The sequence below is a fragment of the Barbus barbus genome (assembly GCF_936440315.1).
Source record: "Barbus barbus genome assembly, chromosome: 39".
NCBI lineage: Eukaryota > Metazoa > Chordata > Actinopteri > Cypriniformes > Cyprinidae > Barbus > Barbus barbus.
In genome coordinates this window covers 21,234,763-21,251,687 of record NC_136717.1, presented here as the reverse complement: position 1 = coordinate 21,251,687, position 16,925 = coordinate 21,234,763, and the positions used below count along the sequence as shown (strand labels likewise).

At 36.1% G+C, this 16,925-nt stretch overlaps 1 protein-coding gene across 2 annotated transcripts in view; it reads right to left on the bottom strand.

The window, feature by feature from the left end:
* The window catches only part of LOC306858275 (carbohydrate sulfotransferase 11-like), a 46,328-nt gene that overhangs the window by 13,653 nt on the left and 15,750 nt on the right, over positions 1-16,925 (bottom strand). For both annotated transcript variants that reach the window (XM_079398721.1, XM_079398720.1), the window contains exon 2: positions 7,513-7,598. In XM_079398721.1, the coding sequence (XP_079254847.1) occupies positions 7,513-7,598 (86 nt within the window). The remainder of the gene's footprint in view (positions 1-7,512; positions 7,599-16,925) is intronic.

Below are 16,925 nucleotides of genomic sequence, written 5' to 3'. Positions count from 1 at the left end.
AAGCGTAATGAAAGGCTGCCTGAACTTTCACCAGATTATCAAAGACTCTCTCAAACACACACACACAAACTCACTTTTATTTGAATGTTTACTGATTTCAGTTTAGTGTATATACTGTATACTCTCTCTTTCTCTCTCTCTCTCTCTCTCTCTCTCTTTCTATATATATATATACACTTTACACTGTATGAGTGTGTGCGTGTAATCTAATCTAATCTAATCTAAAATCTTATATATATAAGATTTTAAAGATCTGGCAGACAAACCTTTTAAAATGCTTATATTTTTATTTTATTTTATTATTATTATAAAATATTTTATTTTATTTTATTTCAGTTTTGCTTTTCCAAATTTGCTTTTATTTTAAAATGTACTTTAAATGTATGATGTATTATTTTTAATTTCAGTTTAGATAGATTGTATACAATACAGATTGTATCTTCACTTTTACTTGTAGTAAATATATTTAAGAAAGTAATTGAGAAACCAACAGAACATTTAAAATATATATAAAACGAAGACTTTACATTTTAAAACTGGAAAATCTGGTGGACTAACGTTAAAAAAGTTTATTTTATTTAATTTTTTAATAAACCATCATGTCAAAATCACTGATCACAAAAATTATTTATTTTAATTGCTTATTATTGTTAGTTTTCAATCATTGCTTGTACTTTAGTTTCAGTTTTTCATTTTCTTGCATTAACTGTTTTCAGTTCATATACATGCTTTTAACTCAAAAATAGCACAGTGAGTTAATTTATTGTGCACTTCAGTGAACCAGATACTAAAGCCATAAGTCTCTGCTCTGTGCTCGGACTTCCTGAATTCCTGTCCAGCATTTAGTCCCAGAGCAAAGCCACATGTCCGTAAACATCTGAATATGGAAAGCCGCAAATGACTCTGACAGTAAAAGAAAGCAGTGAGGATTTTTAAAGCCCAGTGAAACTGATTCTGAGATGAGAGTGTGAAATATATGTGTCAGTTTGTGGATTTTTGAGTCAGATGCTCTTTGATTAGGTACGTCTCCGTGCTTGTCTGATCTTGCATCTTCTCGTGTTTTCGTAATGGTTTGTGACGGTTGGGGTGTGTGCGGCCCTCAGGTGTTACCCATCTCTCTCTCACACACACACATACAATGATAAAATCAAGCAGCTGGTTTCCAGTGATGAAGGGCAGAAGAGCGCTTAGACATAGTGAAGTATGACAGCTGTCAGCCAACCTCTATAGACTCGCTCATTCATTCCCATGATCCCTCTCTCCCTCTCAGACTGATTCGTCAGCAATGCCTTTGATATCTGGATAAGTAATTTTCTGTAACATGATCTTGCTACATGATACGATTACTCAGGTTTTATATTAAAGGGATAGTTCACCCAAAAATGAAAATTCTTTCATTTACTCACTCTCAAGTTGTTCCAAACATATGAGTTTCTTGTCGGTAGCCTTAGACTTCCATAGTATAGAGAAAAAAATGGAAGTCAATGGCTACCAGCAACTGTTTGGTTGCCAACATTCTTCAAAAAAATCTTCCTTTTGTGTTCAGCAGAAGAAAGAAACTCATACGATTTGAAACAATTGGAGGGTGAGTAAATGATGACAGTAAATGATTTCATTTTGGGGTCAACTAGACCTTTAACAAAGCTCTGTTGCAAAACATACTGAGCTGTCTACCTTTTAGGTTTTAAAAAGCATAATTGTGACCCTGGACCACAAAACCAGTCATAAGGGTCAATTTTTCAAAATTGAGATTTATACATCATCTGAAATCTGAATAAATAAGCTTTCCACTGATGCATGGTTTGTTAGGATCGGACAATATTTGGCTGAGATACAACTATTTGAACATCTGGAATCTGAGGGTGCAAAAAAAATCTAAATTTTGAGAAAATTGCCTTTAAAGTTGTCCAAATAAAGATCTTAGCAATGCATATTACATATCAAACATTTAGTTTTGATATATTTACAGTAGGAAATTTCCAAAATACTTTAATTAATATCATAATGATTTTTGGCATAAAAGAAAATTCAATCATTTTGACCCATACAATGTATTTTTGGCAAGAGATGGCGATTTGAGAGCAATGCCAATTAGAATTATTCTGTATTATAATAAAGTATCTGCGGTTTTTATGCGTATTAGGTTAACATCAAGAGTTTCCTGTGAGCTTCCCTTAAGCTCCCAACTCCCATGACATGCGGAGTCCCACAAGGCTCAATTCTTGCACCACTCTTGTTTAGCCTGTATATGCTCCCACTAAGTCAGATAATGAGGAAGAACCAAATTGTCTATCGCAGCTATGCTGATGATACCCAGATTTACCTAGCCTTATCTCCAAATGACTACAGCCCCATTGACTCCCTCTGCCAATGCATTGATGAAATTAACAGTTGGATGTGCCAAAACTTTCTTCAGTTAAACAAGGAGAAAACTGAAGTCATTGCATTTGGAAACAAAGATGAAGTTCTCAAGGTGAATGCATACCTTGACTCTAGGGGTCAAACAACTAAAAATCAAGTCAGAAATCTTGGGGTGATTCTGGAGACATTTTAGTAGTCATGTCAAAGCAGTAACTAAATCAGCATACTATCATCTCAAAAACATTGCAAGAATTAGATGTTTTGTTTCCAGTCAAGACATGGAGAAACTTGTTCATGCCTTTATCACCAGCAGGGTGGACTATTGTAATGGTCTCCTCACCGGCCTTCCCAAGAAGACCATTAGACAGCTGCAGCTCATCCAGAACGCTGCTGCCAGGATTCTGACTAGAACCAGAAAATCTGAGCATATCACACCAGTCCTCAGGTCCTTACACTGGCTTCCAGTTACATTTAGGATTGAATTTAAAGAACTTTTACTTGTTTGATAAGTCACTCAATGGCCTATGACCTAAATACATTGCAGATATGCTTGCTGAATATAAACCTAACAGACCACTCAGATCATTAGGATCGAGTCAGTTAGAAATACCAAGGGTTCACACAAAACAAGGGGAGTCTGCTTTTAGCTATTATGCCACCCACAGTTGGAACCAGCTTCCAGAAGAGATCAGATGTGCTAAAACATTAGCCACATTTCAATCCAGACTCAAAACTCATCTGTTTAGTTGTGCATTTGTTGAATGAGCACTGACTGACTGCACACTGACTGCACTGTATTTTATGTATAATCATTTTCTATTATTAACTGTTTTAAATTCATTTTAAATCAATTTTCTATTTCATTTTAAAATTCCTTGTTTTTATTATTATTTTTAATTCCCTGTTTTTATTGTGATTATTATTTTTAATGACTATTTAATTCTCTTTTATGTAAAGCACTTGTCGGTTTTCCCACAACGCATCGCATTGCTAAAGTCCCTAACAAGCCAAATAAAACTGATGAAATACTTTATCTAGTCATGATTTTTATGATCATGCTTATTTGCTGAATTTCCACACACCGCTAGACTTAAAGCCGAGCTGCACATCTCTCGGGGTGTCCTCATTAGGGTCGAGATGGTAACATTTATCGAGCAGATGATTCATGGACCGTCCTGCCCATTCACACGGAAAGAGAGCGGAAGCATTCGGCAGATGAGTGAAAGTCTCATTACCCAGCAGGCTCAGTAAAAGCCAAACAGAGGCACATTACAGCCTGACTAAAGAGCTTTACTGAGGGCGAACAGCCTGTAAAAGAATAAGAACGAGACAGAGAGAGAGAGAGAATATTCTACTATAATAGTCTCAGGGTAATAGTTTTAGTACCTGTCACAGTTTCTGGTGGAATAATAAAAGCTGTGTTGCGTTTTACTGCACGCTGTATACAGTGTGATGCTTGTTGAACATTACAGCATCACACTGTATAAGTATTCTAGTCTATTAAGTGCACACTTCAGCTTTATCTGAGTGCCTACAGTAACCTGAATCTCCTGTATAGTGTTTCTATAGTCCGCATGAATGTGGCTGCTTTCACAGTAAAGCTACTTGAATTTACATGCAACCGTGTGTGAGCCGAGGGTATTGAAATTCATAAGATAAGCAACAGCCTTTCTAAATGTACCCCGTAAAAGTGTCTCCAAAAAAACTCAATGGGACTCTGTTGCCTTCATGCATATCGCATGGCATATCCTGCACGAGTGGTCGGAAAAAAAGCCTCATATTTGTGGAAAAAATGAATGGAACTTTACATGTGCTGCTGCATATGGAAACATAGTCTAAATTTACTGTACATGTATTCAGACTCGCTTAGAATCCACCCGGAATGGAGTTCAGTTTAAAAGCTTGAATTTAACAGGTGTGTGTGTGTGTGTGTGTGTGTGTCAGGTTTTGTCTACATCGTGGGGACCAAATGTTCCTACAAGGATAGTAAAACCTGAAATTAACTCCATGTGAAGAGCAGCCAATGGTTACAACGAGTAAAATGGGTTATTAAACATATTAAATAACATCTATTGAGAGTTAAAGGAATTTTCCGGGTTCAATACAAGTTAATCTCAATTCACAACATTTATAACATAAAAAAACCAAGGTTGCAGAGATTAATTTACAATGGTAGTGAATGAGACCAATTTTTTTGAGGTCTTGGCAGAAATGGGAAGCTTAAAATGTATAAAAGCATCTTACAAGACCTGTGTTTTTTTGAGCTGCAAACCTGTTTAAATCTTTTTTTACAATCATTTTAGAGTTTATAGTGTTCTGTTGAAATGCCAACGAAGTTGTAAAACTGGATACAAGATTACAAAAAAAGGTTAGTGTGTGATTTTGTTTCACACTAAAATAATTTTTAGATGCATATTGTCAGAAATTTCGAGTTCGAGTTCATCCCAATCCACATTTGTAGCATAAAACATCAAGGTTAAAGTGATGCACTTAACGGGGACAATTTCTGGAGGACTTAAAAAGCAGAAAAGTGGAGCTTATCATTTTATAAAAGCAATTAATTCTCCTGTTGAAATGTGTGTACTTTTGAGCTGTTTAAATCATAATTATTAAATGATTTTGGGGTTTTGGGGTTTACGGCGTTTATATGTCATGGCAATGAAGTTGTATAACTGTCTATAAGTTTACAAAAAAAGGTTAGTAAGTGATTTTGTTCACATTAAAATCATTTCTGAGCTGTAAACCTGTTTAAATCATACTTTTTATAATCATTTTGTGGTTTTAGGGTTTAGATCTTCCAATGACATGGCAATGAAGTTGTTAAACTGTATATAAGTTTCACATTAAAATTCCACCATGCATAATATATTCCGGGTTCAATCCAAGTTCAACTCAAATGACAACATTTGTAGAATAAAAAAATCAAGGTTGCGGTAATGCATTTACAATGGAAGTGAATGGAAGTGGCCAATTTTTGGAGGATTTGAAGGCAGAAAAGTGACACTTCTAATTTTATAAAAGCGCTTGTGTATTATTTGAACCCTAAAATGCATATAAATTTACACAGAAATGTTAGTACATGATTATTTATGCTAAAACCATGTTAACACACGTATATTTTTTACATCGTAATAATCCAGGTTCAGTACAAATTAATCTTATTCAACATTTGTTGCATAAAAAAAAAAATTTTCCTGTCACTTTAGGGTTTATGTTGTTCTGCTGTCATAGCAAAGAAAGTGTAAAACTGGATATAATTTTACAAAAAGTGATTTTTTTCACACGCATGTTGTTTATAGCGTGACTCTATACTATTAAAACAGAGAGTATTTTAACATTTTATTGACGTGTTATTGATTTACTTCCATTGTCTGTGACTGTAACCTAAATTTGACTTTTTTAAAGAAAAGGACAAGTGGAAATTAATTTTTGGTAATCAAAATTGTGCCACAAATGCTATTTATTGATCTTAACTTGTTCTGAACCCAGAATATGTCTTTAAGGAATACAAAATATCATTAGCTCAGTAGAAATACATTTGAAGTCAATAAAAAGATGTGTGTGTGTGTGTGTGTGTGTGTGTGTGTAGTGCCAGACTAGACCACCAACTGCTTGTGCTGTGACATTTCAAAGCTGTCTGCTTCTTTTACGTGCAAAACATTCCGACAGCGCTGAGCCTGAGCCTCAAGGTGAAAGAGTTTTTGAACATGAGATGAAAACAAACTCTTACAGCTACACCCTCTTTCCCTGCTTTCTGGAACAGGACGGTTGGTCGGTCGGTCGGGCGACAAAGAACAGACGGGGTATGCAATCAATCACTGAAAGGTGGAGGCGGATGGAAACGTGCAGGAAGGTGAGCGTGAGAAATAAAGACAAGAGAAAGGGGTGAAATTAAACCGGATGAAATCAATCCTCACATAATGCTGGCTTTGTGGTGGAGTCTGCTCAGCTAAGCTCTAGACGTGGATGTTTTACATTGGAAATTAAATGTGAGTGCTCTTATGTGTTTCCATAGTAACATACTCAGGCATTCCAGGCATTCCAGGTCCAGAGGTTATTCTTTCCCGCTGACCTCAGTGCAGAGAGGACCAGAAACTTATAGACCCATGAAATCAAATTTGACTCAATTTACTTTTCCAATACATGTTTCTGATCTTATTGTGAAGTATTCATTGGTGCGTTTAATTTTGGATTAAAAAAAATGTGTTTTAGTAATGTTTCATAACTCACTCGGCCACAGAAATGACTTTGCTTTTGATCTGTACTCATCAATTTTTTTAAATGTGTATTTTCCCACTCGTGTCTTCATTCTGATATGTAACGTCCATATTTCACAGTCCTATCAATTCCAGTTAATTTCTGATTTATTCACTAGATTTCAGATTTAATTTAAACTGCTTGTAAACACATTTTTGAAACTAGAAAAATATATATTTTTCAAATAGTAAATAAAACTAAAAGATTATTGGAGTTTGATTTACATTTTTTCGTTTGACAAAATTTCATGTTTCATGTAAAGTGTTAATTGCTGTTTAAAATATTATTAATAGGTTTGTACCGTAAAAATCTGATCATACCATATACTGTAAAAAAAAAAAAATATCCTAAACTATTATAAATAGTTTAGGATCATATTATGTAATTTTAATGTAAGATTTATGATTTTTGCTAGTAAAAATATGAATTACTATATTATTTAGTTAAAATCTATATACGCAATTAACAAGAAAATACATGTACATATTGTTAAAATTATATATTATAAAATTATAATTTTATAATATATAAATAGTATGATTTTTACTGTAATATAGAATTTATAATATATAAAATATTATATATAGTTAAAACATGAGCCACATTTATAATTTAAAGTGAAAAACAGTAAAACGACATTCCCTGAAATTACTGCGTGGATTACTGCATATATTTTTATTTTTATTTCATGTTTTTTTTTTAACATCTATGTACATTTGAATGTTTTTTATGTTTTTAATTTTTTTTACTTTGGTTATGAACACTCATTGTCACCATATTTTTTATAACATTTTGACCACATTTTACTGTATTATTTTTTCCCCAGAATATTTTCACAGGGTAATCCAATAGACTGATATGTCATGTGTGGCATAAGATCCAGTGTACTAATACCTGTGTGGGATTGTACAGCTCCTGCAGGGCGTTTCTAGAGCCTTTCCGGCAGCAGCCCTCCGCTGCGAACGGGTTCCGCCTCATAACTGCAATAAAAACAAAGAGAGAGAGAGAGAGAGACGGACAGTTAGAGTAGCCAATCAGAGACTGACAGGAGCAAAATCAACCAATCCTGACAAGGCGGGCTTCACTGAAGCGATGTGCAGTGTTCATATGGCCACTTCAACACACACATTTGTCTGAATGGATGCCCACGGTAAAAGGGCACGTCTTTAATAATGCAAAGCCGTAAAGCCATCCAACAAATCTCCGTATAAACAATACATTTAATTCCAAATCACTGCCTCAAAACACACACACACACACACACACACACACATCTCTAAAGTGTGTATGTTGCAATGGATGAATAATTTAAGCATGGTAATGCATGTGTAGACGCTCTGCCATGTCGTAACTGACAGTAATAGTTTTATACAGTTTGTCTCTCAGCAGCTAGTCTGCAGAGAGTGGCCGGCACTGCTGAAATGACACTATATGAAAGCTAATGACCAGCACCGCTGAAATGGTGCCCTATGAAAGCAGTCTCTGTGCTGAGATTGAGACTGACAGATTTAGTACTATATAGGTTCATTTATTCGCTCATGTAACATTATATTGACTTATAGTGTGTATTTGTGTTACGTTAAGTGTAGTATGTATTTGCGCACACAGAAAGCATTGTTTGAAATTGAGTTAATGCCTGTAAGTGCACAGCGTTCTCAGAGCGTCTGATGCCTTACTGTTTAATCCAGCTCGAGGTAAGGGAACCGAATGAAACCGAGACCGCTGGGAACGAGAGACGAAAGGAAAACCAGAGTGACGGAAGAACAGAAAGGATGTATTAATGAGGGATAGACAGACTTTTGGACAAGAAACAGACAGTTTGGATCAGGGGGTCGACAACCTGAGGGGTTGTCATTAGCGCACCAGTAATAGCGAGAGATGGCTTTATGTGATTTAATTGGCCGTTTTAGAAATGTTCAAATCCCTCGCATCTGCATGCCAGTTTTTTGCTCGCTCATGGGAGGAAGTAATCCTTCTTCATAATCCTGCGGTCTATTTTATTTAGTGTAAATATGCCCACATGGAATCCGAACCTGCCATTCAGGTTCTGCACACCCCTCACCATTTTCGTGTTTTGGCTAATTTTCTCCAGTAGAACAGATCAAAAAGTGTGGGAAAAAGTGTGCAGTTTCTATCTGAGCCAGGTTATGAAGCCAAAAACAAGTTTCATCTTGTCATATATGGCACTTCAAGTCAAAAGGGTGGCCAGCCACTTGTAGAGACAGGCCGCGAGTACATTAACAAAGCAAAGTACTTTATAAGATTTTAGCCAACAAGCAAACACGCTTTGTTACTGGCAAATTCATACCTATTTGAACTATTTTGAAAAGAGCAAAATCACCCTGAAAACCATTCACATTTGGCCAAAGTGTTGGCTTTTCCATTGTGCTACCAAAAATCGTGTTGATGGCAAATTAACATGAATTATTTTGGGAGAATTTAAATAAGCGTTGGTTTTTCAATTGTGTCAGCTTTAAAAGCTACCAAAAATTCTGTTGATGGTAAATTAACATACTTTTTTGAATAATTTTGGTAGAATTTGAATAAATGTTGGTTTTTCCATTGTGTCCGTTTTAAAAGCTTTTTGCATTCTCTTAGTTGTAAAAGCTACAAGAAATCTTGCTCATGATAAATTAACATACTATTTTGGGAGAATTTAAATAATGTTGATTGTTTTTTTTGTTTTTGTTTTTTTTCATTGTGTCCGCTTTAAAAGCTACTAGAAATCCTGTTGATTGCAAATTAACATACTTTTTGGGGGGAGGAATCAAGTTTTCCTTTCTCTTTGGAGTGTTACAAGCTGTTTGTGCATAGATAAGATCCCTGAAGTTGCAAAGACTAAAGTCTCAAAACCAAAGAGATATTCTTTATAAAAGTTAAGACTCGACCACGCCCCCCTAAAACGGATCATTCAAACATACCCCCACATGTCTACGTCACGGTGTGGGAAGATTTGCAAAACACCACCCAAACGTATACGCAATGAAAGAAGGCGGAACTATTATTCTCGCTGTAGTGTTGTTGCTGCCGCCGGCGGCATGTCCTGGAGACGCTGTGTTTCATTGTGAAAGAGAAAGGACTTTGTTTGGGCTTCCAAAAGAGGACACAACTAGAAATCAGTGGTTCAGTTGTATTTACAACACTGTTCCAGAACAGTTCAACCCAAATATTAGAGTGTGTGCAGCGCATTTTACAGAGGACTATTTCCTGACCCTGGGAGTAGCCTGCCAGCTATGCTCAAAGGCTGTTTCTATAAAGTGGGGCAATTCCAACATTACAAGGACAGTCTGGTACATCTGACTCAGTAAATACGTTTTCTTATTTAAAGAATTTGCCACTGGCTATTCACATGCGAGTTTTGAGCTGAGTAGAGTTGTGCTTGTTGTTTGTTGTTTCTCCGATCACAAATGCAGACATGGTAATGTGTAAAAAGACAATATAAGTCATTATAATCAGTAATTATGTCCTCACTGGATGCAACAAATGCTTCGTTTATAATGGGTTTTATTGTTTTTGTGTCGTCACACCGGGACACGGTGAGGGGTGTAACATTTCCGTATCACGCTTGAGGTATTCGGCCAATCCCAGCGCACTGGATAGCTGGCCAATCAGAGCATGCCTAGCTTCTCAGAACGATGAGCTTTGTAAAAATTGACGCGTTTCAGAAAGGCGGAGCATAGAGGAGCAACAATAATATACAGTATGTGTTTTTGAACCTTAAACCGCATAAACACATTGCATTACACCAAATACACAACATAATGTTCTTTTTAGCAACGTCAAATGACCTTTTAAAAAAACTGTTGGTTTTTCGATCGTGTCAGCTTTAAAAGCTATACCAGAAATCCTACAGATGGAAAATTAACATACATTTTTGGATAGTTTTGGAAGAATTTGAATGAGTGTTGGTTTTTCGTTTGTGTCAGCTTTAAAAGCTTACAGAAATCCGGTTGATAACAAATTAATGTTATTTTTGGATAATTTTATGAGAATTTGAATAATATTGCATAAAGCAAATCTAAAGGTGATGCAAGTTGTCCAAAAATGAAAGACAACATGAATTATTTATTATTATTTTTGCAATTCTGTTTGTCAACATTTGTTTTAAATACATTTTGAAATGTAATTTATTTCTGTGATGGCGAAGCTGAATTTTCAGTGTCACATGATTCTTCAGAAATCATTATTCTAATAGTTTTGTGGAAACAATAAACTTCTTTACACAGGATTATTTGATGAATAGAAAGTGAAGAAAGAACAGCTTTTTTTTTTACTTGACCTAAAATTCTGACCTTATCTGGTCCGCTAACTCATTACACCCAGAAACAATAGCCTGCAAACAAAGTGTGTATGTTTGTCTGAGTTTCAATATGGGTTCACTCTGCCTGAGCATGCACTAAAATTATTCCACCTGTATCCAGGTGGATGGTGCTGTTATTAAATTGGTGGTCCATTGGACACACACCTGCTGTAATTTCCCATATGCTGACAACACCACTGACGGTGCCACAGCACCTGCCCCCTCTCCGCTGCGTGACCTTCAGCTCACCCGCTTCATCAGACAGTTGGCCATTGTTTGTGGCAAGCCATGTAGTGGGCAGTGTTATGAATATTAAGCTGTAAGGATCTGAGGCTGTACACATTGATGAAATGTCTCGCCGCTGATAGATGAGGATCTAATGGCAATATTTTTTTCCCGGAGAGCCAGGAAACGAAAGAACCTGAGGCACAGAGATCTTGTTTATTCCTGGGGGAAATCAGAGGACTAAATGAGCAAAGCAAGAATGTTTTAGGCTTCTAAGCTAATCAGCAAACAAAGTTTAAAGCTGGTGAACAAGGGAAAGGAGCACTGAATAATATATAGATTTTAAAAACTCTAAAAGGCTGGATTGTTAACTAGCTCAGCTGTACACATGACCTTGCACTGCTCATTCCCAGCAGGCCTGTTTTCTCCGAGCCATGATCACACAGTCACATATCTGCAGCCATCCATCAGTCGAGGATTATGGTATACCGGAGAATTAATCTGTCTCTATCTACCCATAACATACTCTAAAACACATCAGTTCCCTTATCAGCGCTCCAAGCGCACAAAACCATAATTCAGACTGCAACTAAAATACGTTCACTCATAAAACTGCATATACAGTAATAAAAAGGATGTTTTCAGTCAATAAAGATGACAAGGCTCCATTTGGATGAATACAGACCATCAGATTCAGATCCTCACCGATGCACACTAAAACAGACAGATTTTTTATTTTGAACCATCAGCAAGAAAATACTAGGGCTCTCGACTGATTATAAAAGAAATGTGATTAGCATGATATGCTGAATATTTAATAAAAGTGCTTGAAAATAATTCAAAGACTGCATTGAATTGAACAAAAAGTGGCTTTAGAAATTATCGTTGTTTATTTTATTTCCTTCCTTTGTATCGAGTTTGTTCATTCTAACATACAAATACTTCTTTATTTATTCATTCTTTGGTCATATTCTATGGTAATTCCATTTGTGTGGGATTTTATCTATCTATCTATATTTTACTTATCTCCATGTTCCATGGAATGTGTCACATGTTGGTTTCCGTTCAGTTCCTGCTTGTCCTTATTTGTTCATCATTGTTTATTCCTTTCACCTGTTTTGCATTTATCATCTAGTTAACTCCTTTGTTCCATTTCCTTTTTAAGTCCTCAGTTCTGTCCTTTTCTTTGTCTGAGTTTAATGTTAATAATGGAATTACGTGCAGTGATGCGTCGGTCTCCTGACCGTTTGTTCTTTTGTCTACAACCACAATCTGTAACCGAATGTTTTGTCTTGAACATGTACCATTGTAATTCCATGGTATTCTTTGAATCTTGGAATCTAAATACCAAAGAAACATGGTTTTATCATCTGATACCATCGCTGTACCATGGTACAGTGCTTTTTTTGTTTTTTTGTAAGAGACCTTCTTTATATGTCGCTTGTGGATTGAGACAAGGTTTCAACCTCATTATGGTTTAAATTAGCTTTCTACTAGTTCTTCAATATTTACAATGTATTCGGGTGACTTCATTAAACAATGGCTGATAAGAATCGATTGAGTGAGTGTGTGTGTTTATGTGGACTGAGAGGAAGTGTGTGTGTTTGTTTCCCACCAGACACAGACATCTGGACAGATGGTCCACTTTCTCTGATTAACTTTGCTGGCGTTTTCTAATTTCTCTTTTTGCTTAAGCATTTAATCCTCTAATTATAATTTTTTCATTTATTGAATAACGATTACTATAATGGCAAAAAAAGGACTCTTTAAAAGACAGCAGAATATGAAAAATATCTTATAGCAGGAAGTTTAGCAATTAATTTTTCTGTTTTATATTTTCCTGATCTGACTGAGTAGCTTAAAACGCATTACTCAAGTAGGCAGAAGTGTGTGTGGGAACTTAAAACGAGATATTCTGACTCACTGCACCCAAACAACCACAGGATAAACTTTCCCATTCACCTATGACCAAATGAATGAGCTCATGTGTGTATACTGTGATAAGCTCTTTTGTCAGATAGGTTTAACGCTATTGTAGCTGCCTATCCTCTTTTATAGATATAAAAGAGAGTGATAACAATTACTGGACAAAGGATATGTGTGTGTATTGAGTAAAACAGGCCTGAAGACCTTGATTACTTTGGTTCATGTGTATTTAATTAGGGTTGGATCTAAACTCTGCAGGGCAGTGGCCCTTCAGGAACAGGTTTGGTGTAAAAGTTCTTAAAGGGACAGTCAACCCAAAAATGAAAATCCTGTCTCATGTACTCACACTTATGTAATTCCAAACCTGTATGACCTCCTTCTGCAAAACACCAAAAAACATATTTTGAAGAATGGTTTTGTCCATGGAATGAAAGTCAGTGGGGTCCAAAAGAACTGACTATTGACTTTCATTGTATAGACCAGGGTTCCTCAAATCTTTCCCTGGAGGGCCAATCTGCTCCAACCCTGATCAAACTCACCTACCTGTGATTTTCTAATGATCTAGAAGACTCTGATTACCATACTCAGGTGTGTTTGATAGGGGTTAGAGCTAAACTCTGCAGGAGTGGGCCAGATTTGAGGATGCCTGGTATAGACAAATAAAACAGAAAACATTATCTTCAAAACTGAAAATATAGTCTTTTAAACAGTCATAACCCTGTTTATGTCCATATAATGATTATGTCATATAATGACATAAAGTCTATGGGGTCCAAAACAAGTCCTCACTGACTTTTGTTATTTAGCCCAATAACCACTGAGACACTTTTAATAATAGACTGAAAAAAGAAAATCATAGAGATTTGGAATGACATGAGGATGAATGTTCATTTTTGGGTAAAATACCACTTTAAGGTGTCTATAATTAAAGCCAATGGGGTCCAAAACAACTGGTCATTGTATGTCATTGTATAGGCAACAAAAATACCGTAACATTTTTAAATAAAAATCACAGAAGAAAAAAAAATCAAACAGATTTAAAATTATGTGAGGATGAATGTTCATTTGTTCATGAACTATCACTTTAAAGTGTCTGTTTAAACTCAAAGTGTTTCCTTCAACTCAGATGACCGATTCTGTCCAAAACCACTAAATAAAGTGCATCTTCACCATTAAGTTCGACTTTCCACTTAGTCAGACGAGTCAAGATGTGTTTGTCATGTTCTCCTACTACATTTCATCAGAGGGGTGTGTGAGTCGCTGTGTGGGTGAGTGCAGTAAAAGTGGTCATCTTTTCGTCTGGTCCCAGGATTGTAGGTCAACAACGTGGAATCAGAGCAAAATAGCTGGGAAATTGGAGTCTAATAGCCCATGTTTGTTTTTTCTGTCATGCTGGGGACTTTCCATTGACTTCTATTGTTATTACATTGAGCTAATGATGTTTTTATCCCCCAAACCCTCACAGAAAACTTCCATTAAGGCATTATTTAGTCTGTTTATTAAGCTGTTTTCCTCACATTGTTTGCTTCTCCCCAATGTAGGTGATTACAGGTTTTACTGTCCTCGAGGGGACATTCGCTGCAACAATTTAGGCAAAAAACAACCCTGAGTCGTGAATATGACTCCTAACTGCATTATACTTCACTGGACCTATCCTGTGTGTGTGTGTGTGTGTGCTTGAGTTGTTTGTGGGGCTTTTTATGAGTGTGTCAGCATCCTGGCGGCGTGATGCCGACACAGCACTCTAATTGCATACTGAATATGGGCACACACACACGCACACACACAGCTGTATTCATTATCCAAATTCTTTCTTGAGACTATCGGGACAAATCTGCATCCTTCTATTTCCTGTTCTGTCCCTCTTCATCTTTGTATCACTGTCCTTGTGCACAATGAATGTACACACGCTCTCTCTTTGGGCGACAAAGGCTGTCATTATTCATCCGTCTTGTTCTTCCCTCTGCGTCTCCATCCGTCCATATTGTCCCTCAGATCACATTACATCTGAAACTAACCGACAAACGCGTCACCTTGAAGACAGACAAAGAAAAAAGGCTTCACATCCCTCAAATTCACAAACATCCATATGCGTATGTCAACGAAAGCACTTTCTGATTCATATATTTGCTGCAAATATTATCCTTGGCTTTTTGATCTGCATTGCAGGTGGGCGCAGGATTATTCGTATCTGTCCTGCAACTCTGGCCCAAAAAAACTGCCTTAAGCAAACACAAAACACATAGATTTTCAAATCAAAAACACATACACAGGCCATACTGCAGTCTTAAACAAGGCCCTAACTCAATGTAAGGGTGCTGTCATGTTTAAAGGTGACCTGGAATCATACACACTCACACACAAGATGGCAAAGATAGTAAGAAGTAGATTATAATGAGACAAATTGATGTGCAATGGCTGTGCTTGGCTGCCTGACACCATCTGAGCTGATTCAGCATCAGCTATTAACACAATCATACTGATTGCTTATACTGTACACGCACTTTCTTTAAATATAGAACTTCTGACAAATGTTTTACTTTTACAAATTTGTGTTGCAATTTTGTTTAGAGATTTTTTAGATATCAGAAATAAAAATGAACATAACATACAAAATTAAATACTTTTAATTTAAAAGTACTTAGTACGTACTAAATAAATTATTACTAAATAAATGTAGTAAATACTTAGTAATCCATTTTATTTATTGTATTTATACCTTTGATGACAGAGTTGAATGGTTAAACAAAAAAAGATCAAACTTTCCTTAAAATATGTATATATTTATTTTTTTTTTATTTTTTTTAACTGTCTAGCCCCAGTGTGTAACCATGCACATAGGCTACGTTTGCAACTCCGTAACCCATTCTGATAGGTTTTTGTTTTTCATAATTTTATTATTATTTTTATTTCATGTTATGTTCATTGAAAACAATGAAATCACTCAAATAAAGTTTGTACCCTGTATTCGGACATCAAAGTTTTCGTAACAGCATTGAAAAAGCTGCAAAGCTCAATAAATAGAAACTAAAACAGCTCATAAAATATTTATGAGGTGGACAAACAACATTTTCTGAAAGTTAAAGCTGTAGTGTATAATTTTATCCTGCATAAAAATAATTCCAAATGTTGGAATAAAATAATTATACAGTCATTGGTGATGTCAGTGGCACAGAAATTACACACTTCTTTCAATGACCAAAGAGAAAAAAAAATCACTTTTAAGACGTTTTAAGCTTTACTCTGTACCCTACTTGTGGAAAGTGCCATATATAGTGATTGAAAATGGAAAACCCCTCCTCTCAATCACACAAAAGTCGAGATGCTGGTGGTCTAATGCATAGAGTTGTTGTGTTTTTGTCTTCGGACCCCCTGGTGTGTGATAATGGAGAGCCATCTGCCACTCAAGAGCTCCATCCATCAAAACAAAGCACAACACAACAGACAGTCAAACAATACAGTGCGTTCCCTTACAGTCACAGACCACACACACAGATAATGGAGACGTGGTGAGAGGTTTCCAAACACATACTGAGAAAAATGACCTTTTATAACACAAAGACAGCATAGGTGACCTTTTTGACCTCTCAAAACCGATATGACGTCTCACATATAAAGTCTTTCATTCTTAGACTTTGATGTGCAATGCCCACGAGAGTCTCGTATAGATCCTGAGGTTAAATATGATTGTACTTTCTGATATCATTGATGATGCAATAATGCTTAAAACCATCGATGTGTTTTCAGGAGCATTTCCAGGCCAACGCTAAGCACTGCTCTGTGTGCCCATGTGGGTAATTAGCTAGTCTCGAAAATGGAAGTAAGTGCTTGTGTCAGCTAAAGAGAAGAGAGAGTG